This window comes from Pleurodeles waltl, chromosome 4_1 (assembly GCF_031143425.1).
Source record: "Pleurodeles waltl isolate 20211129_DDA chromosome 4_1, aPleWal1.hap1.20221129, whole genome shotgun sequence".
Lineage (NCBI taxonomy): Eukaryota > Metazoa > Chordata > Amphibia > Caudata > Salamandridae > Pleurodeles > Pleurodeles waltl.
Window position 1 is genome coordinate 744465323 of NC_090442.1, and position 21644 is coordinate 744486966.

General features: G+C 44.8%; 1 protein-coding gene across 5 annotated transcripts in view; it reads left to right on the plus strand.

Moving 5' to 3' along the window:
* The window catches only part of LOC138288114 (NLR family CARD domain-containing protein 3-like), a 497028-nt gene that overhangs the window by 37981 nt on the left and 437403 nt on the right, over window positions 1-21644 (plus strand). For all 5 annotated transcript variants that reach the window (XM_069229362.1, XM_069229366.1, XM_069229365.1 and 2 more), the window contains 2 exons: window positions 1562-1644; window positions 14356-14500. In XM_069229362.1, coding sequence (XP_069085463.1) covers window positions 14413-14500 — 88 coding nt within the window. In that variant the 5' untranslated portion in view covers window positions 1562-1644; window positions 14356-14412. The remainder of the gene's footprint in view (window positions 1-1561; window positions 1645-14355; window positions 14501-21644) is intronic.

Sequence of the window (21644 nt, forward strand, 5' to 3'; positions counted from 1 at the left end):
TCACCAAACTTCATAACAGTGTTAGTCACAAGGATGACTTTGAAGGGTCCAGGCCATCAGGGCTCCAGACAGCTTTTCCCCAATCTCCAGGACTTAAATTATGGCACTGGTCTTTGCTTGGAAGGGGAGTAATAACCTCTACCTGAGGAGAGACAGAACACACCACATCAGCCAATCGTTTGCAGTAGTCAAGAACCATATAATTGGTAAGATTCCCATGCGAAGCTGCAGGCCTTCCAGAAGTCTCATGACTCTCCCCATGAACGTTTTGTGGGGGGACAGTCCTGTCCTCCTATCCAAAGTGCTTTGGAGGCTGATCAGCACCAAGCGAAGGACATCAGGAAACTTGAAGGACATAAACGCACGCACTTTGGCAAGTCAGGACTTTAGCATCCGGTTGATCTGTTCGACGATACCAGAAGCCTCAGGCCTATAACTACAATGGAACCTCTGATCCACCTGCAGGGCTACACACAGCATTTTTATAATGTAATTCTTGACGTGTGTCCCACAGTCTGACTCCAGAGAAACTGGCAGTCCAAAATGAGGGATTAATTCCTTAAATATAAGCATTCCTCCCAGGCAGGTACGCTTCTACCCAACGTGAAAAGATAAACACAGTCACTCAGATGAAGAGGAGCCCATTGTACACAGACATCACAACAAAATCTAGCTGTATGCGATTGAAAGGATCACCTGATCTCCCTATATGACTCATTGTTACCACGGTTCTCCTACCAGCATTTTACTTCTGACTGGTGACTCATCGGTGACACAAATTCTCAGAAGTCACACAGAAAGGGGGATTGAATCAGTGTGTCTTAAACAAGCACACAATCTCATCTCTCCCAATATGGGTTGGGCCATTTATCAACATCAACAAGCAAGGGCAACAGTGTAGCAGGGAAACACAGGAGCACCTCCGTAGAGTAACGTCTTCAGTGAGGATTTATTGCTTGTACTTACTCAGCCTACTAGATGTCATGTGTTGCGTCTGCTTTGCGGGTGAGTAAGATATCAAAAGAATGGGAAACCTAATCTTAAGGGGATACTCCATAACTATACCCTCACCAGCTGACACCAGCTGCTGCGGCTACTAGGTCAAGAGTGGCAAAAAATTAGGCAACCGGATGTTTAGAATTACATGGGCCTGTATAAAAACAGACAGCGAGCACCCATCGCGTTCACAACAGTACAGTACAAAATGTTTGTTATAGTCAGGCATTCCTACAGCTAAGGTGAGGCAGAGACTTTAAGGCACTCATGCGTTCATTATCCCTAGGTAACGAATCAGACACATCTTTGCGTGTAAGCCTCAATGTTACAGCAGTTTCAAGTAAACCATTAGTATTACTTTTTCATACAAATGGATTGGTTGAAGCTCTACAACCAGGGTTGTTTCCTTTTTTAAAATTTTAAATCCTATGTAATTACTCAGAAAATCATTAGTTAAAAGATTTCTATGCAACTAGCTTTTGAGTTTTATAGTCATGTGCTTTAGAGTGAATGAAGAAACTGTTTGCTCTGTAATAACAACTCACTTTCTCTTTTTTATTTACAGGTGCGACTCCGTCAGTGCAACAGCACCGCAACCAGAAGATGGCACTGCTGAGAGACGAAGAACATCCTGGAATCGGAAGTCAGGTAAGTCTGCGTGGGCAGTGCTCAGAGCCTGCGTGCAGGAGATCCTCGGGTCAGGAGCCAGAAAGCCAAGCACTAGCATGTGTGCAGGGGTAGCTTAAACACCCATGAGAAATGCAAGTTGGCCGTCTAGTCATGTGACTCCAGGAAATCCTGCTCAAAATATTGCAAGACTTCCTGAGGTATGTGCCACGAACAAACAACAGTGCCAATGGTTTACAACTGTGCCAATGCTTTACCATGCTGAACAAGGTCAAGAGCGAGAGATCATCGCACGGAGAGTCACAGTGGATGCTGGGGTCCTTCTAATGGTCATGAATGTGGCAGAGGTCTGGACTAGGTAAACAAAACATGCTAGGTCCCCTTGGGAGTAATATAAGAGGCACGATCAAAAGAAGAGGTGAGAGTGGAAGCCAGAAAACGTGCCTGGAGGTCGCAAGAGGCCACTTGGTCTATTTCAAAGAATTCGCTAAGCACACAATCTTCAGCCCCTCTCAGGCACCATCATTGGGATTGATCAGAACCTGGAGCTCTGAAACTGTTGAAGACCAGAATCTGTTGAAAACTGTCAGAGCTAATGAAAGAGTTTTGCTGCACTGGTTTGTATTCTCATTTAACCTCGGTCCATTTGTATTTTAATGCATTAACGGGGCTTGGGGCACTTAAGTATTTTCAGATCTTTGCATTTGCATATTTCACATTGGATTTGAACTCAGCTACATTTCCACTGACCCACCTTCTTACAATATTGACACAGAGTAGTCTTTTTCAAAATGGCTATGTTCATTCCTTAATTCAGGTCAACTGGCATTCCTCATCCGCTGCCCATTCTGAATCACTGACCACCAACTTGACTTGCCCAATCTGCATCATTTAATCATCACCTTGATAACAAACTGCCTTCACTCCTACACAGCACTATGATCATAATCTGAATTTGCCACATATGGGTCATTCTGAAATACTCTTGGTGCTAACTTTATTTGTGTCATCACAGATTTCTCTTTGATACTCTTCTGTCTCGCGTCCAAATAATCGCTGTGGTACTTTGCATACGCAGGATCGCTATGACTCTAAAGTATCCACCCCCATGCACTTCTCTTAGTGGGGGAGCTTTGACGTTTTTGGACACCCTCACCATCCGGTCCTCCAGGTTCATTGTTAAACTGACATCCTTGGTGTGGTATTCCCACAAACTTTTTGCTTGCACGCCGGTTGTTCTGCTGATTTCTTTTTGTTGGCATTGGGACTCTGTGCACTTTACCACTGCTATCCAGTGTTAACATGCTTGTGCTCTCACCCTGACAAGGATTGTGGTTCTTGCCCAAGTATGGCCTTCACCCCATTTCTTACAATTGTTTCTTTTTTTCTTTCTCTTTTTTTTTGAGCCCACCAATCTTTGTTCTTTTGAAAATCACTCCAGCTTTGGATGTTACCAACTATTTCCCTAAGATGTAATTTTAGTTCTCATCATTTGCAGCTTCTGAAGAGTTTCCTCACTTATTAGCATCCTGAAATTCTTCCTCAAACTCAGATTTTTGGGCAAATCAATCCCAGAATCAGATCGACAGGTGCACTCTTACCTGGGTCTACAGATGCTGGGTTCCTGACACTCATGAACAGGTATTCTTACATCTTTGCTAAACAGACTCTCAATTTCTCAAAAAATGTCATGTTTACTCTGAATGTAGCTCAACAAAAAAACCAATAAATCTTCAATCGAAATAACCAGCATTTCTCTTCAAATAACTATGCAATATGCAACAACACTCCCTTTTAATGTCATTATGCCACCATTGTGCCTACCGCTCACAGTGCAGAACTCTCTAACATAATGACCAATCCCAGCGTGGAACACACACCAACCGGTCAAAATCAGTGTAGCATCATATGATGTAACTCGCAGCATCTCACAGCAGCTCCCACTTAACAGTGACTAGTTATGCAATAGCAAATTATTGAAAAACAAAACAATAACTCTTGTTTGTTCCACTAAAGAAAATTTAAAGTTACCAGTCACTATAGGGAAACAATGGGAATAACACCCTCCTGCTAATGTTGCACACACTTAGTGAATTCTTGACCCACTGGAAGTCACCCTGACTAGTTCAATCTACCCCACTGCACAAAAAGATTAACCAAACACCAATCTTTGTACATCCTCACAATAGAAGTTTTATAAATCCCTATCTTTTTTTGCAGCCAGTAGCGCTTCACATTCCAATCCACAAACATCATCAGACAAATCACAATTTAATTTAACTGAGTATCTATACTGCGATCTTAGACTTCAACGAGCCTGATAACCAAACTTCAACTCTTTGCACCAAGCATGTTTCTTTTCATAAGCTCAAGTGGTAAACATGAAGCAACATTTCAATTCTCAACGTCAACACAGAGCTCTACTGGACCCAAAAGGACACCACACTATGAAGCACACTACATTATGAAAATCTCAAGCACTGCAATGCTTGACAACACACAAAGAAACCTAACCCTATATATACTCGCACTCCTAGGGCACTGCAACCACTTCAGGAACACCAGAATATCACCAGTTCTCCGATCGGAACCATGAAACCCTGGGGCGGTGGATTGGGCTGTGGCAGATTCTAACTGGCTGAAGCAAATTCTAACTCTCTAAACCTCAGCAGGAACCATCCTCCGCTACCAGATTGTTGCAGCAGGGAAGGGATTTGCACAGTTTAGATTGTTCGTGCAAACTCAAGTACAAGCTGATGGATCTTTAGTCCTGGGCTGAGGTTTTCCATCAACAAATCCACAAATGCATCAATGACAGTGAAGCACAATAGGCTGCACAAGAATGACAGAGAATAGTAGATTTGCAAACCGTGAAAGTTTATTAACAAATTAGTAAAGTTGCAAACTCAAATCATTCAAATTAATCGTAAATCAATGATCATCATTAAATGCAACAGTCAGTAAAATTCAGAGTGATTCAAAATAGCAAATACAAAGACAGACTATTTCAAGTTGTCATAAGCAAATCAAGCAAGTTTCAGTTTCTCCTAGAGGGAAATTCCCTAACATGCTAAGCTAGGAAGCTGAAGGAATGGGGGAATTCGAGCAGACAGTGTCAGCAAGTATAGCCTCTAGAAGTCAAAATCAAATCAAGATTTATTCAGGTAAATGACAAAAGATTTGCTCAGGAGACTAACTCTTTGAGCAAGAGTGAAAAAATCATCTAGTCTCAAGAGAGAGGAGAGGGGGATCAGAATATAACTATTTCAGCAAAACACAATTAAAACATACATTCTCGACAAGATGAAACACTGCTCATGGTTCACAGGTAGAGGAGACCAATTGTGATTGAACATTTCACAATATTAGCAGGGTCAACCCTCTTCCCAGCCATCACACAATGGATTTTTTCTTCTGCACGACAATCAAGAGATATCTTGTAGTAGGAAGATAAATTGCGGTCAGCCTGTCCTCAGCACCGGTGCAGAGATTCAGTACTCAGCTTTCAGTGACAAACATGAGGATAAACAATTACCGCAGAAACCAAAACATTTTGCAGAAATCTAATTAGTGTAAAGTACTGCCGCTTGCTTCCTGAATAGAGCGAGAAAGAGCACAGCCACCAAAAGCACATTTTCACGTTAGAGTGAGTCCTTTAAACTAAGGCCTACATTAACTATGGCTACCTTAATTTGAATATCACACTATATATATTTGTATATATATATATATATGTTGTGCAGATTTTGTATGATATACAAAATGGAAAATAGTGACAGAGCATCACCATTTCTATGTAGTTGCACAAGGCAGAGGGGACAAAGCCCCTCCTGCTCTTGGACACTGCAAGTGCAAGGGCATGGCAGACCCCCACTTGTGGGTCAAGCAGAAGGAAAACATATACTGCCCCTAGACTTTGGTCAAGGTGGGGTGCAACCGAAGACCCCCAGCCTGGAGCAAGGAAGTGAGAAGGACAGTAAATCCCCCACGGAAATGCATAAGGTGGCTAAAACTACACCAATCATATTTTGCAAAGGGCACACCACACTCTATCAATGGGCAAGGTGGTGGAACAATTACAACAATTCCCTCTCTGGTACTAGCTGGGGAGAAAGTTACTAAATATGTTCTTCGCTTTAGTATTACCATCCCATCAACCTACCCCTCTCTGTGTTCTTTTTTCATAGCATAAAACGTTATATGTGTGCTTCGTTATCACTTACAGTAAATTAATTTGCATTAGGAATAATTTTTGGAAATACTAGCCTGCATCAACACATTTTACGAAATGATGCTTCAAAGAAATAGCACCTAAAATTTCACAGTAGCTAAACATTTTTTTCCTAGTTGCCTTTTTTCTGAACATTTTATTTTAAAAGCAATATGCATCTAATCAGAGAGCATTCTGAGAGCATTATACTTAGCCTCATATTGTTAAAGTTTTCTAACATGTATGTATACTTTTTTTTTTTTTTATTATTACTAGAACCACTGTCAGTAGTGCAGTGTTACCTTAAAACATTTATTAACAGCCCTCTCCATAATAATCAAGCTTTCAATTAATGAACTATAAGTACAAGTTTGAACAGCTTAAACATATGGACATACATTACCTCAACTGCAGACTGTTCCCCTCTCTGTAAACTGGCAGCCGAAGGGTTTGTGCTGCAGAGGGTTGGGCCTATTTGTCCCAAGGACAAAATAAACATGAAAACTTGTTGCCTTTGACCCCAAACAAGATGTGTAGGGCGATAGAAATTCTGCATCCCTGGCAAAGCCCAATGTTGTCCTACCTGTGCAGCGCCGCACCCTCTGGTTGCACCCACACAAAAAAAGAGTGCAGCCACGCAACCTAAGAAGGGGGTTCTGAGGCCTTCCACCTTTTGTAATGAGTTGCTTAGCTGTTAAAAGGCCCAAGTCCAAGAATCTAGAGGTTGCATTATATATCTTAGGTCTGGGGAACAAGCACAATATGCGTGCCGTGTGTCGTGCAGACAGAGAGGTGGGAGGTCACTCTCTGCCAGTAAACCCGCAAGAAGGGGCATGACCACATAATATGCAGGAAGTCTGCTGCGGCCAGAGCGCATTTGAGAAGTACCAGTGCACTGAAAATACCTGTTATTCTTCTCTGGGGTGAGATAAGCCCAGTATGTAAAATTTAATCAGGTGAAATTGCACGTTACGCAGAATGTGGGTGGGACTTTCCTTGACCATCTCCCATTCCCTGTCCGTAAAAGGTCAGGCAAGATCGCCTTCCCATTTGGTCCGTAATCCAGCATGCGCAGATGTAGTGTACGCTTGCAACGAGCTAGCTAGGCAATGCATTAAATGTGTGCCCTGGCCCATGAACTGTATGTACTGTATCCTCAAATGAGTAGGCAGCTCCATCAATATGTCTCCCCCATGATGTGACAGGGATGCCTGCAAAGAGTTGTAAAGAAGGAATTGTCCCATTGTAAACCAGTCTCTGCTGCCAGTGTGTCAAAGGGAGTCAGAGTGCCGTCCTGGTACAGATCACCCAGAGTATGTAGTACTGCATGCCAGGTCTCCAGCTCTGCTGCTGATGTGAATGTGGTGCTCCTGGGTGTACCCAGTAAGGCCAGACTGGCGCATAGGGAGTCAGCGAATGCGTGAGGTAAATGCTCCTGTGGTAGCACCGATGCGCCACACTTAGGAGAGGGGGATCCGGAGCTCTAGCTCGCATGTTTGGATGGAATAAGTTGGACACGCTGGCTAAAGTCCTTGGTGGTAGCGCTGTAGCTGTATCTGCTAATTGTTGGCCCGAGAGCCATCCAGCTACCCACTGTAATTAGGGGGCCAGGTAATAGTGTTCCAGATTAGGCACCACCAGTCCGCCTCTATCCAGCGGCGCATATAGTTTTGCCAGTGCTACACGGCAGCGGCCTGTATTCCAGGTAAAGTCCATGATCCTGGGCTCAAATTCCCTGAAAAACTTGGCTGGGACATAAACAGGCAGGTTGGAGAAATAATAGAAAAGGCAGGGAAGCACCACCATCTTCAGGAGGGCCACTCAGCTCATCAGTGATAGAGGCAGAGTCTGCCAGAAGGACATTTGAGTGCGAATAGAGGTGACCGCATGTTTAAGGTTTCCATCATGCAGATCGGATGGTGACTGATATATTCGGACCCTGAGATATCTAAATGTTCTGGGTTGCCAGAGAACCGGCGCACCAGAGAGCACCAGGGCCGGGTCTCTCACCTCTTGGTAAAAGGGGAACAAACATGGTCTGCCTCATTTGACATGTAGAACAGACAGGGGGGCAAAGTGTTGCAGCACTTCAGCAACTTCAACGGGGATATTGGAGATAGCGCTAAAATAGAGGAGTAGGCCGTCCACGTATAGGGATACCACATGAAGCCCGTCTCCCAATGGGAGGCCCCAGCTCGCCCCACGACGGCGGAGCTCTGCTGCCAGGGGTTCAATGGCTAATGAAAAGAGTAGGGGAGAGAGAGGGCAGCCTGACGGGTTCCCCTCCCCATTGGGATCTGTCCAGAAATGGCAGAACCAGTTTTCACTCTGATCAAAGATTGTGTATATAACAGCAGCACTAGTCGCAGAAAGCAGGGTCCAAAAACATAGCGGTTCAGAACTAAAAATAAAAAGGGCCATTCTAGTGAGTCGAAGGCCTTTTCAAGGCCTAATACCAGGCATCCAGCAGCAGGCCAGGCCTGTGTGGAGTATTTCATGACACAGAAGAAGAGTCAGGGGTTTGATGATGTGATGCACGCTGGCACAAATCCATTCTGGTCCAGGTGAACCAGTGGGGAGTCCAAAGGCACTAAGGCCCTCTTTACAACATTGCCGCCCACAAGTTGTAACAGCTGTGCGGCCTCCAATGCGGCTGCACTCCCGCGGTTCCCATTATGACATCTGTTTCCGTCCGCCGGCCCAGCGGGGATGTAGGCCGCAACATGGGAGCCGGCGGTGTTGCGGCCGTGCGACGGGTGCAGTAGCACCCGTCGTGCTTTTCACTGTCTGCAGAGCAGACAGTGAAAAGCCGCATGGGGCCCTGTCAGGGGGCCCCTGCACTGCCCATGCCATTGGCCCCCAAGGCCCGTGACTCCCCGTACCGCCAGCCTTTTCCTGGCGGTTCAAACCACCAGGAAAAGGCTGGCGGTAGGGGGGCTCGTAATCCCCTGGGCAGCGCTGCTAGCAGCGCTGCCCTGGTTGATTACTACCGCCGGGGCCATTGTGGCGGGAAACCACCGGCCCCGGCGGTGCAACCGCGGCGCTTCTGCCGCGGTCGTAATGACCAGGGGAGCACCGCCAGCCTGTTGGCGGTGCTTCCGTCATTTGAGCCCTGGGGGTCCTGTACCGCCAGGGTTGAAATGACCCCCTAAGCGTGTTGCAAGCACTTTAGCCAGTATTTTGTAATCTGTGTTAAGCATAGCCACTACTATAGGAACCCAGCATTGTTGGGTCCCTGCCAGGTTTTGGAAGGGAGATCAACAGTGCCTCATGCTGAGAAGCAGATAAAGTGGCTACAGAAAGTGGCTCCTCATACATGCTCAGTAGGCGAGGGGCAATTGTGGGGGTGTAAGCTTTGAAAATTTCATCTGGGAGGCCATCCGGGCCCAGAGTCTAACCAGTGGTGAGAGCACATATACTCTCCTGTAACTCGGTCAACATTAGTGGTTCCTTCCGTTCCTCCTGCTGCTCATCTGTAAGGCAGGGCAAGGAAAGTCAGGCGAGAAATGCTTCGTAATCCACAGGGCCTGCCGTCTCTGTTGATTGATACAAGTCTGTATAATGGTGCATGAGTTCATCGTATATTTCCCATTGGATGTACAGCAAGGGTCCCGCTACAGAGTGCAGCGCCATTGTTGGGGTGGCAGTGCATTCCTGACGTATTAGCCAAGCCAACAACCAACCTGATCGGTCCGCCCCACAGCATGTGTTCGGTCTGAGTTTGCAGCATAATTAAGGCAGAGTAGATGCTCTTGCAGGGATACTCGCTCCCTGTGGCTGTCCTCTAGGTCACGCTGCCCCTCCGAGCCATGTAGCACATGTTTTTCTTGATTTAAAAGAATTTCCTCCACCCATGTTAGATCCCCTTCGACTGACCTGCGCATGTTCCATTGCCTACCTAAACAATGGCCCTGCATTATGACTTTGAATGCGTCTTGATGAGGCCGTCTGGTCATTGCTATTGAAGTTTTCTGAAATGGCTCTACCGAGAGACTCCAGAAAGGAGGCGTTCTCCAGTGCCTCAGGCCTTAGACGCCAAGTGGTTATGGCCGAGGCAAAATTGCCTCCTGCCAGCTGTAAGTATTGTGGGTTATGATCAGATCAGAGTAGGTGTGGACCAGATAGTCTCTGTGAAAAACAGTGGATGTTAAGTTGTTGGTGCAAAGGATTTTGTCTAGCCTCACATGTAGGTTGTGTGGGGCGGAGTAGTACAAGTAGACCTGGTTCTGGCCGTGTCGGTGCTGCCAAATATCTGTCAAGTGCCAGTGGTGGAGCCAGCTATGCAGCAAGCTCACAGCTTATATCATAGGTGCCATAGGTAGGGGCGGAAAGGAGTGATCTAGTCCTGGGTCAATGACGTTGTTAAAGTCTCCCCCCATGAGCCACGGGATACCACTCGAAGCGGGACAGCACTCCAGACAGTTTGTGCAAAAATAAAGCCTCTCTGTGTTTGGCGCGTAGATAGAGCCTAAAATTAGTGCGCAGCCATCTAAATGTCCGCATATAAATACATAACAGCCTTCAGCGTCAATGACCTGCTCCTCGGCTATGAAAGGGGTACCCGGTTTAACCCATATAAGAGCGCCCCTAACATAGAAGGAGAAATATGTTGCGAATAACCATCCACGCCAGTGCCACTGCAACCTAGTGGCCTCTGACAATGTGAGGTGCTTTTCCTTCAAAAATCCAATGTGAACAGAATGCCTTTTGAGGTATGACTACATGGAGTATTGACGCGCTGGTGTGTGTATACATCTCACATTCCATGTGAGTATGTTAGTAGGGGTCATTGGTGGTGTTAGTGGGGGAGCAGTGTCATGACCAGAAAGAGGGCAGCCACCTAAACACCTCATGGTCGGTGGATGGGTCACGGAGAAAAGGCTGGGGTCGATGTTCCATTTAGTGACGAACCAATTCGGCAGCACTAGAGCACGTGCTGCTAAAACGCATAGTGCCTATACCATAAGGAGAGAAAGCCAAATGGCTTCCGCCCAAACTTCTCTGTTCAGTTCAACTAGGGAATAAGGAAGAAAGTACTTATAAGGGGTTTCGACAAGAGGAGTGCCACTGTGGAGGTCCCGGTAGTCTGCTACTCTTAGGCAAGCATCGCAGAGGAATTTAACATTGCCCTGTGTACAGCCTCACCCATCAGAAATCACTTCTGTAAGGGGCAGAGCAAGCAGACAACAGGGGAGGCCAGGCCAGAAGGGGCGGGATCGAGAACAGGGCCAGTAGAACATCCATCAGAGACCAGATGCATTACAAGCGGTCATCAGTTATGTAGTTATATAGTTCTGTTGTTCATAACAGTAGTGATGAGATGCATCAGTAGTTAGTAAACGGTATTAAAATGACTTGTCATCTCAAACAATTTCATCTGCTGTTTGCTGTATCACGTCTGCAAGGTCTACAGACTCAGCCTCAGAACAATCACCAATCAGGGACTCATCTTCACATCCGGCCTCTCCAGTTCCTTCCTCCGGGTCCGAGGTCTGCACTGGCTCTCCAGTAACTGCCTCAGTTTGTAATGCATGTCGTCAGTCCTGTATGATCTGTTCCAAGTCAGGAGCATGAGATGATCGTCGGGAAGCGGCTCCGCGGCACCCTCGGTTCCACCGGCAGCCAGACTGCGTCCACTGTGTCCCACCTCGAGTCTCTGGTGACTCAGTTCATCAGGCCTGGCCCTTTGACTCAAGCCACTCCCAAGCAACCTCTGGTGTAACAAAGAATCTCGATTATCCCTGTGTCACAACCCGGAGATTCGCAGGGTAAAGGAGAGAATAGTTCAAATTAAGATTCCGCAGCTGGCGTTTTCACAGACACGAAAGAGCTCCTCTGTTTCTGCACAGCCATGGTATAGTCAGGGAATAGCATGACCTTGGCATTGTCAACTTGGATGTTTTGGAGCGCCCTTGCTTCACGTAGTATGGATTCTCTGTCTGTGTAATGAAGTAAGCAGAACAAAAGAGGGCACAGGCTGGACCCTGGTGGCGGAGGCTGCGCCAGCACCCGATTAACTCGTGAAGAATGGCGTGATTGCCCCACACCTCTCACTCCCGGGGACATTTTGCACCAAAGTTCCTCAACATGTGGGGGGGGGAGCAGTCCACATCAGGTCAGTCCAGGGCTCACCCTCCAAAACAGCTTTCCAGATAGGATGCGGGCAGGACCAGCCCCCAGTTCAGGTTAAGAGGGACCCTCGCCAACATCCTCCCGTGGCTGGGTCACACCTTGGGGGAAACCGCACCCAGCGACAGCATCCTCGGCCCCCGCGGCCTCCAATCCGCAGCGCTGCCCCAGTTGGGGGGCGCCCAGTCCCTCTGGCTAGTTCAGGGGCACTCCCTTGTGCTCCCCCCATCTCCATGGGCCAGACCACCCACTGATTACTCTGTCCCACCTCTCCTCGTAGCCTCAGGTGGCAGAGTGCACACCACACTCGCTGATTCTACAGGTGCAGTGCCGCAGGCGAGACTCCGGTCCTCTGCTCCGCTGGTGCGCGGCCCTCAGCAAGACCCGGCGTCTTCTCCGCTCCGCAGGCATGTCCCCCCATCCTCCACTTCGCTGCTCCTACATCTGCTTGCCCTGGCAATTATCTCCTCACTTGTGTGCTGCACGCCCTAGTGGCATCCACGCCCCGCCCCCACAGGCCTTGGTTGACTCCCCCAGCCATTAGGACTGCCCCAAGGGCAGCGGCCGCACCTCCAGCGACTGCGGCCGCCGCTTCTAGCTATCCTCTCCGCCACCTCTCCCGCTCACTGGTCGGGTGGCCTTCTCCTTGCTTCGCGCCAGCAGGCTCCGCTCCTCAGACGTATCTGCTTGCTGTGCACAAGGTCCCTGTCATCTTCTTCGGCCTCCGGGCCGTACGGCAACTCTCGGGTGTGTCACCGGCTGACTACTGTCTTACAGTGCTCAATGCAGCGCCTGTAGGTGGATAATTGTAGGATAAACTGGGCCTCGTGGTGGAGCTCCTTCAAAGTTCATCCTCCATCTTGGCTCCTCTAGCAACAACCCCCCAGACAGCAGGATAATGTACAACTCATTTGACACATATGATGAAAGTCATTTAGCAGCTATTCGCAAGGACAGATAGGCTGAAAATCAAAAATATATGCACTGTTCCACTTTATGACAGTTTAATACATTAGCTGTCTCAAAATGTGAGAAAATATCATTAACCATGCAGTCAACATACAGTTAATTTTTTACCCAAACCCACAAAGTCAAACAGTTTATTTGGTATGTTCATTTGTTTACCTAGTACTGTCAACAAAATTAATTGTGAAAAGACGTGGCTTCTGGTATTAAAAAAAGAAGATATGCACACATTGTTTAGAGTGAGTTCATTCTGGCCTATACAACATTTTCCAGTCAGCATCAGCTATGTTTATGTTACATTGCAAATGGAGTGATCTTCTTGTCAGGCACGTCTTTTGATAACGATGGAGATAATTGCGAATTTCTGTCTTCAAAATGACTGCTGGCCAGACATAACTTGCTTTCTACCAGCAACAAACCAATTACAATAGCCGATTCTATTTGAAGAATATGTTGCAGAAGGTAAACTGCATTTCTGAACAAGACGCTGGCTGCTCAACCAGTAAACAATCCAGTAATTCTACACTCAACTAGTCAGGTTCCCTGATTCCTCATATATTTACAAAATAATTAACTTACGAATGAAGCAGGTGGGACACACACCATCACTACCCCTAATGCGATAACAGTTTACATGCCTCGGGCATTATCAAAATAGCAAGTGAAGCCATTAGCTTTTGGGAGGAGCTTTTCACAATTGTAAAATCAAGATATAGTTTATTGGAGCTATTTAACTGTACAGCTAAAAGTAATAGTATTCAATTCCTTCTTACTTCGACTTGTTCGATAAATGTAAATCAGTGGTCCCCAACCTTTGGACTACTGTGGACCCCCACTTTATCATTACTGGAACTCAGGGACCCCCACTGAATAATTATTATAATTATTGGAATCTGGGGACCCCCACTGAGTCATTACTGTAAACTGGGGACCTAATCTGTTAATATTATTTAATTTTCTAAGCGGTTGCGGACCCCTAGGGGTCCCCGGACCACAGGTTGGGAACCACTGATGTAAATATTTCTAAAAAAAAATTAACTGACGGTATAAGATCTACTTTACAAAAATGCATATTTCATTTGTTCTCAATTGCAATATGTATGTGTCCCTCCCGAATGAGTCTTAGTGTTTCTCATTATTATTTGTATTATTATGTTAACGATGGCCTGGGATGCAGGCCTGAGCGATGGCAAGTAGCTGAGGTTAATTAAAGCATTCCTTCCATCTTTTTATTGCTTGTTGCTCTTTGACTTAACAGATGTTAACATTTTTAGAAAATGTAATTGTCATTTAGACAGCCTCTGCAGTAACTCTGCATTCGTCCCGATTGCTTTTTAGAGTTTCTTCACATTTCTCACCAGGTAGATAGGTAAATACCATTTCTGTTAACCATAACAATGCTTCTGCTTTCTGTTTTTAACCCACAGAAACAAAACTAAGAGATCACTGTGCGTCGAAGTAACTCGAAAAATAACAGTTAATTTATGGGGAGAAACGAAAGTATATCAATGACTTCCAAATTAAGCATTCCTTTGTGCTCTGTGACCCTGCTCCTGACGTCTTTCATTGCAGGTAAGTGTCAACATAGTGCCTCTGAGAGAAGACTGAAAATATAGGTTCCATTGTACCTTGTCATTAACTGAAAGACTTTGTCTGATGTGATAAATATTCCAAAGATTCAACAATCACACAACGTTTCACACAATCCCGTTATCCGAATCAAGAAGAAAACAAGAAAAATTGTAAAACACATTAAGAAGTAATGAAAAGAGAACAGTACACGCTTAAAACGTGGCTTATTTGTCACAAGGCTTGCGGTGAGGCTTCACAACACGGAAGTCATAATATTCACTAAGGGGCCTGTGCATTTTGGGAAGGACGTACGAGCAACAGAAGTACAGCACAGTCCATTCTTCTGTGTGCATAACATCACGTCTGGCCCACAACTGATGCTGCATTAAGCATTAGTCAGCATCACATGACGTCATAGGGGTCCCTGCCATCAGCAGACATGGGAGCAGATGTGGGAGGGGGAAGATGTTTAATATAAAATGTAAATGCATGCTTTTCAAATCCATCCTTAAATAAGAGGCAAGAATGGACAAAATTCACAGCTCGGTTCATTCTCTACATATATTTTGCTATATGGAGTTTTTGCAGAAGTGACAGCTGTCTATCTCCTCCGCTATGCGGCCATACCAGGTATAATGAAAGGCAGGATAGAGTAAGCAAATCACTTCATGAAAGAAATTGCCACAAAAATCAAGTACAGATGCTCAGGGGGTGTCCTCTTCATGATTTGACGTGCTAAGAGGCTAGTCCATAAGGACTGTACCTGCTGAATAGAGCAGTAAGTAGCCGGAAAGGCACTTCTGTCATGTGCTGTATGAGGTTTCCCAAGGTTCCATTACCAATAGACGTGGCTTGAATTTATAGATGGGCTGTGGATTGGCGCCAGCGACAGGCGAGCTGGTGTGCAAAAATGGCCTGTAAAGAGGTGAAGGCAACAGAGAGCACCCAGGAGGGGAACACACCAGAAGTGGAAAAGTAATAGCTGCAAACAACAAAGGATGGGGTTGAAAAGACGAATTCTGAAAAGTTGAGACATAGGAGGCTGTTTAACATGATCTTTACAGATAGTTATGGTAAGTAAAACTCCTGAAAAGTGGGGAGAGACATAAGAATCACGCTCATGCATGAATAAGACCCCTCCCCCCCAAAGTGTGCCCATTCCGTCACATAGAAAATGCAGACATCAGTCCAGCGATACCCAAACTTCCAAAGATAATGTGCAGAGGACCACTGACACCATCGGCTGAGGTTTAAGTCTCAGATTGTCTGATGAGGAGGCAGACTATTCTAAACTAGGTGAATGTGAGCCAATGTGTTTGCCTTTTACCTCAGACTCACATGTATAAAACCTGAGAATAATAAGGCAAAGGTAAGGGTGTTCGATCACAGTCCTTGGGAGCAATAGTAAGGTCACTCTTTAATAATAATTCTTATTCCTATTTATATTCCTTGCATGTTAGTATATCCTGCATAGATATCTTGAAATCCTGTCTTGAATCCAGCCCTCTAGGACTGGAGTTGGGAACACCTGATGTAAGAGAGGTATACAGCACCTGAGATGGTATGGTTTGCTTCGCTGGCCCACAAAACTAGTCATGATTTTTGAGCACTGCTGGGAAGCAGACAGAGTCTCACTAAAAATATATGTAGAGGCTTACACACGCTTTTTTCAGTAGAGTACCAATTTAGACTCTGTTTACAAGTTGATCAAATTTTCTATTGCCTGCGGAAACCTATATTTGCACAAGGATTGTCCTTCGAAGTTGAATGGTATTTACAGCATCTTGTATTTTCTAGGTGAGTTAAATATCTCATCTTTCATTGAATTTTGACAAGTTAAACCTACAGGAATTTAACAGGAACAAAATGTACTGTATTTACGCCTCCATGTGGATTTTAATGCTTAAAGCACCAAAAGCTGCTTGTTCTTCCCCAAACACTCTCTATAGGTGCTATATATCACACCCAATAACTAACGTACCCCAGGGTATCGTTATTTATCGAGTGCAGTAAATAGCCCCTTCGTTCTAAAAAAACTCTGAATCAAGGCCTTAGTCTGTCACACCACCCTTCTTTACTACAGCATCCCAGTGCTGAAACAGTACAGCAAAGCTCCTGCTCCATGCAGGTCACTCAGAAGTTTATGATGAGTGAATTGAGAGGAGAGCAGATCATCCTTAGTCAAGTAAATATGCATGATGATCCTATGAAAAAGATTAATTCCAATTTGCACTTTAGGCATATACTTGAACTTCTTAGGGTGCTGACAATGGACAACTGCCTGTGTAGACCAGGGGTCTCCAACCTTTTTACTAATAAGAGCTACTTATATTAGATAAAAGTCACCCTGAGCTACTAGCATTATTAGTGTTGTAATAGCAACCCAGACATTCAAGATTACATTACTGGCCACCATATAGAAGATTAACAGCTGTGCATCAGTTACCATCAGTAATGTAAAAACAGTCTTTGTCAATTTTGAGTGCCTTCACATGAGTAACACATAATAACTATGGGCACAATACCCCTGGAACCAAGGTAATAAATTAGCTGTAAGTCTCCCCAGTGCCACATGATTTATCACTCAAATTACAGCTTCTAATATATTTTGAAAATGGACCAGTTTTTCTCTAAACATCACGTATGAATTCTGCAGTTACACATTTTCATCCTGAATGCACTCAATTTTGGTATACTTATACTAATTCAACCATGCAAAAGCCTCAAATTTAGTAGGGTGGACTGCACACAGGAGAGCTACTTACAGGTAGCTGGAGAGCTATCAGTAGCTCATGAGCTACTCGTTTGAGAAGCCTGCTGTAGACATACCTAATGGCACTTCTATTTGCCAGTTCCAGGTGCTCTCATACATGCTTCCTTTCAGATAGTTCTGTACAGCATGTATTCTCACAGTGTTACAAACATGTGAAAAGTATGGCCCATACTCATAAATCTTTCTGCAGATTCCTCAGCTTATGATTTATCCTTTCAGGCACCAGCTAGGTCTGGAAACCGTTTTCCCAGCAATAGTTCTCCAGGTCCACCAGCTGGCATCATGCAGTTTCACCCATGACTCCACCTCCTGGATGTGATGATATAGGAATATATTGGGCACTAAACAGAGTTCTGGTCTCAGTTCCTGTTTTTCTGCACCTCATCGCTGCAGGTTCTGATCAGTCTTGGTGCTTAACTGTTGAAGTTCCTCAGCTTTGCAACAGAGAATCAGTCAAAGGGGTCCACCTAAGATTTCAAGTTTTAACCTTATTGCAGATGCTGCAAAAAAAATTCCTTGGTGAATACATATGACATCTGCATGTGGTGTTCGGGCTTTGAACCTGCTGGTCTGGTCTATGACTCCTTTTCACTGATGTACCCGAAGACCCATGAACAGTGGAAGGCCAAGCAGTGTATGGCCATGGGACATGCTGAAATGTTCCCTTTTATCCTTGGGTAAATCTCCTAAAGGGAACAATCTTCCAAAAGATCTTTCCACACAAAAATACAAAACTCGAAGCAAAGGAAAATTGGTCTTCTTTCTCTAAGAAACGGTCCTGTTCCTGAGTCCATTAGGAGTCTTGATACCATTCCACAATGCCAGGTTCTTCCTTGTTGCTGGTTAAAAGCCTGATGCTGAAAAAGACAAGCCCAAAGTTTCTGGCCTCATTGGCCAACCCTATGCAAGTTGAGGCCTTCCACCTGCTGATGCTAGATTTGTTCATAATGCAGGGGTGTGGAATTTAATAAAATATCTACTTGTCCATGGGACAGGTTGCTTCATAAATCTACTTATCCTGTAAAAAAAATCTACTTGTCCCTTTGGTGCCATGTAGTGCGGCAACAAATTATGGCAGCGGTCTCACTATATAGGAGCTCTGAAAATAGCCTCTGATTGTGCTAGGGCTCATACTAAACTAGGGTTTGAATCCTAGCAATTTCCTTATTTGGCACCTTTCCGCAGATCTATATACTGGGGCTGGAGGAAGCAGTATGCTATAGTACCAGGGTTGGAATGCCTTTGAGTCTGTGCAAACCTACTAACTTTCATGTTATAAGGATTTTCACCAGCTTTCCTCTAATCTTTTCCCATATTCAGAAAGGCTAGGAATTTACTCCTGACAAGGGTAGACGTAGAAGTTCTTCCAGGGTTGGGAAAAAAAATGGTTGGAAGGAAAAGGAACTTGTAAATGATCAATAGATTTTTGCATAAGCAAATCCACACGTGCACATCTGCTCATGCCAAAATACAGTTCACAAATATTTTCTAGAAGTACGATTTCCCGATGTTCTGCTGTATATTCTTGTGAATTCATGAAAGCCATAATTCTGCACCAGCCGCAGCTCTTGGTGATTCAGGGTGGTTTGGTGTGTGGCAGGGCAAGATGACAAAAAAATATTAAGAATAATAAATAAATAAATAAAAAAACGCACACAGAAAAAAACCTTACCTTCCGCGCCGCTATCCTCACTGCAGGCACAGGCCACTGTTCTACACTAATGCAAAAACATATACCATGGGTGCACTTTTGTGACTTTAAGAATTAGGCCCTTAATTAGGTCTGGCATTAACCATGACCTTTTGTTTTCATTGAAATTCTATGTCTCTCTCTATTCATCTATCATCTGGCTTTACTGTGAGTGACGGATAATATTCCACTCTTTCACCCAAAAAATAAAATAAAAAAATACCTTCCTTTCCGCGCTGCTCAGCTATCCCCACTGCAGGCACAAGCTCCCAACCTGCAGCTAATCCTACCTCTGGTTTCATGCTGCTGGCAGCATGAAAGCAGCACTAGGATTGGACGGAATGCTCTGGCTTGATGCACCGAGGTAGAGTGGGAGCCTCTGCCTGCTCTCTCCAACCCGGCAACACTCTTCCAGGTTGGGCAGAGCCCAATGTGCATGTGTATTACAACCTGGCAGCTCCCACAACAACATTTTACAAAAGCCATGTGAAAACAAGACACACATTAACAAAACCAAAAGACTAACCACCAATTTCAGATTGGTTGGCATTGCCAATGCTTGTTTATTTTCATGTTTCCTATAATCTTGTTGAAACTGGTTACACTGGTTTTCATTATGAATATTTTTTGGAAATGCTAGCATGCATCAACATGTTTTACTAAATGATGCCTCAAACAATTGGTACCCCAAACTTCGCAGTAATTTAGTAAAACGTCCAGTTGTATTCTTTTTCTGAACATTTTATTTGAAACGCAAATAATCACCTCTCTTGAGTACAACCTTCTGCAAACATTTGCATCTAATCACAGAGCATTTTGGGAGCATTATAGGTAATCTCATATTGTTAACCTTTTCAAACATGTGTGTACATTTTTTTTACTGGATCCACTGTCAGATGTGCAGTTCGAATTTCCCACATTTATTTAAAGTGTGCATCCCTGTAATAAAGGCTTTGCATTAATGACTCATAAACACAAGTTCAAACAGCATTAACACATGAACATTAATATTACCTCAACTGCGGACAGTTCCCTTCCCTTTAAACTGTCAGCGAAAGCGTTTGCGCTGCAAGGGGTTGGGCCTATTTGTCCCAAGGACAAAATAAATATGAAAACTTGTTGTCCTTGACCTTGAACAGTATGACCTGGGCATCAGGGTATAGGAATCCCACACCCATGTAATGTCTCCTGTATTCTCTGGGCAAGGTAGGGTCCAATGGGGAGAGCCTAATGCTGAGGGCTTAGGGCCTCTGATGGCTTTAATCTCGATGCCTCCTGACTTCTAACCTCCACTGGATATGACTCTGATGCTTGAGAAGTCAAAGGCTGTTAAGGCGCAGTCTCCTGTTCTGTTGGTGCTTCCTTTGGCATGGCGCTGCTGTAGGCACCTTCTACCGCACTGTCTTCATAGATGTCAAGGTCAGAAAAACAATTTCACGTAGAGACTGAGCAGGCAAAAGCATGTTTTGGTGATGTGTCTTAGAGACCTCTTCCTAGGTCTCTTCCTAGGTCTCAATGATTTTCCAAGAAGATGCAAGAAATGTTTTGATCTGACTGAGGCCATTATCAGAGGTGGCCACCGCAAATCTCAAGGGGAGGGGTGGATGGGTGGGGATGGACGGGAGATGGTAAATAAAAAAAATAAACAAGCATTTGCAATGCAATGGGTCTCGCATTTACTCGAATTAGAGTTATTAGAGTTGTAAACTCCTAACCGAACTTTTCTTGACATATAAATTGAAAATGAAAAGTAAAACAGTTTCACATAAGCGAGCCAATTCACAGCGCCACAGCCGCCATGAGAATGAGCACAAAGGAGAGACAAAGAAACAAAAAGAAGTTTGCTTACAGTCAAACTTATCTGCAAAAGTGGAATTAACCATGTAATAGCGGGCGATGGCCAAGGTGGTAACAAAGCCTCCCCAAGGAGAGACAAACGTAAACCATTTACAAATGTCATCAAAGGATTTTTGAAGGGCAAGCCCACGAACGTGTGGTAGTGGTGGGCATGCAGTGGACGTTGTTAAAAGTCCAGATACATACCAACATGTCAGAAAAGCAGTGCTTGCACTCTGCTATGCTCGACCTAAAAACTTGCATGGCAGATTTCTCTGCAGGCAACCCTTTGTGCTTCAACTCAGAGCCAGAAGCTGGTTGTTGCAGAGATATGGCAGCCGGCGCTTTAGATAATAGGATGATGTACACCAGAATCTAACTTTAACCAGCATAATAAAAGCCACTGTCTGCCATACATTTTGAGCCTTGGCAAAACATATTTTAAAGAGCTAACTGCATTAAAAAACAGAATGACTTTCGTATACAGATCATCTATGAGAAGGACAACAAAGAATGATGATTAAGTGTAGTTTTGAAATGTAAAGCAGCCCGTAAAAGACTGCAAAGTAAACACAAATGTGAGGTGAGCGAAAAATATGCCTTAGGTGGAGAAAAAGCCTCCTGTGTGTGTATATTTGAAAGCATTAATAACAAAAAGACACTGAGGCTGTGTTGTCAGGCCGGGACTAAAAAGCACTGCCTAGACACTTTTCCAAGCAGAACAGGAGCTCACTGCTTCTGGGAGCATAGAGGAAATGCAGTTCGGGATAGGAGTTTTAACACTGCAGTATTAATAGAGACTGGGCAATTTCCACTACCAGGTGGTTAAGGGATTTCCGTTGGCA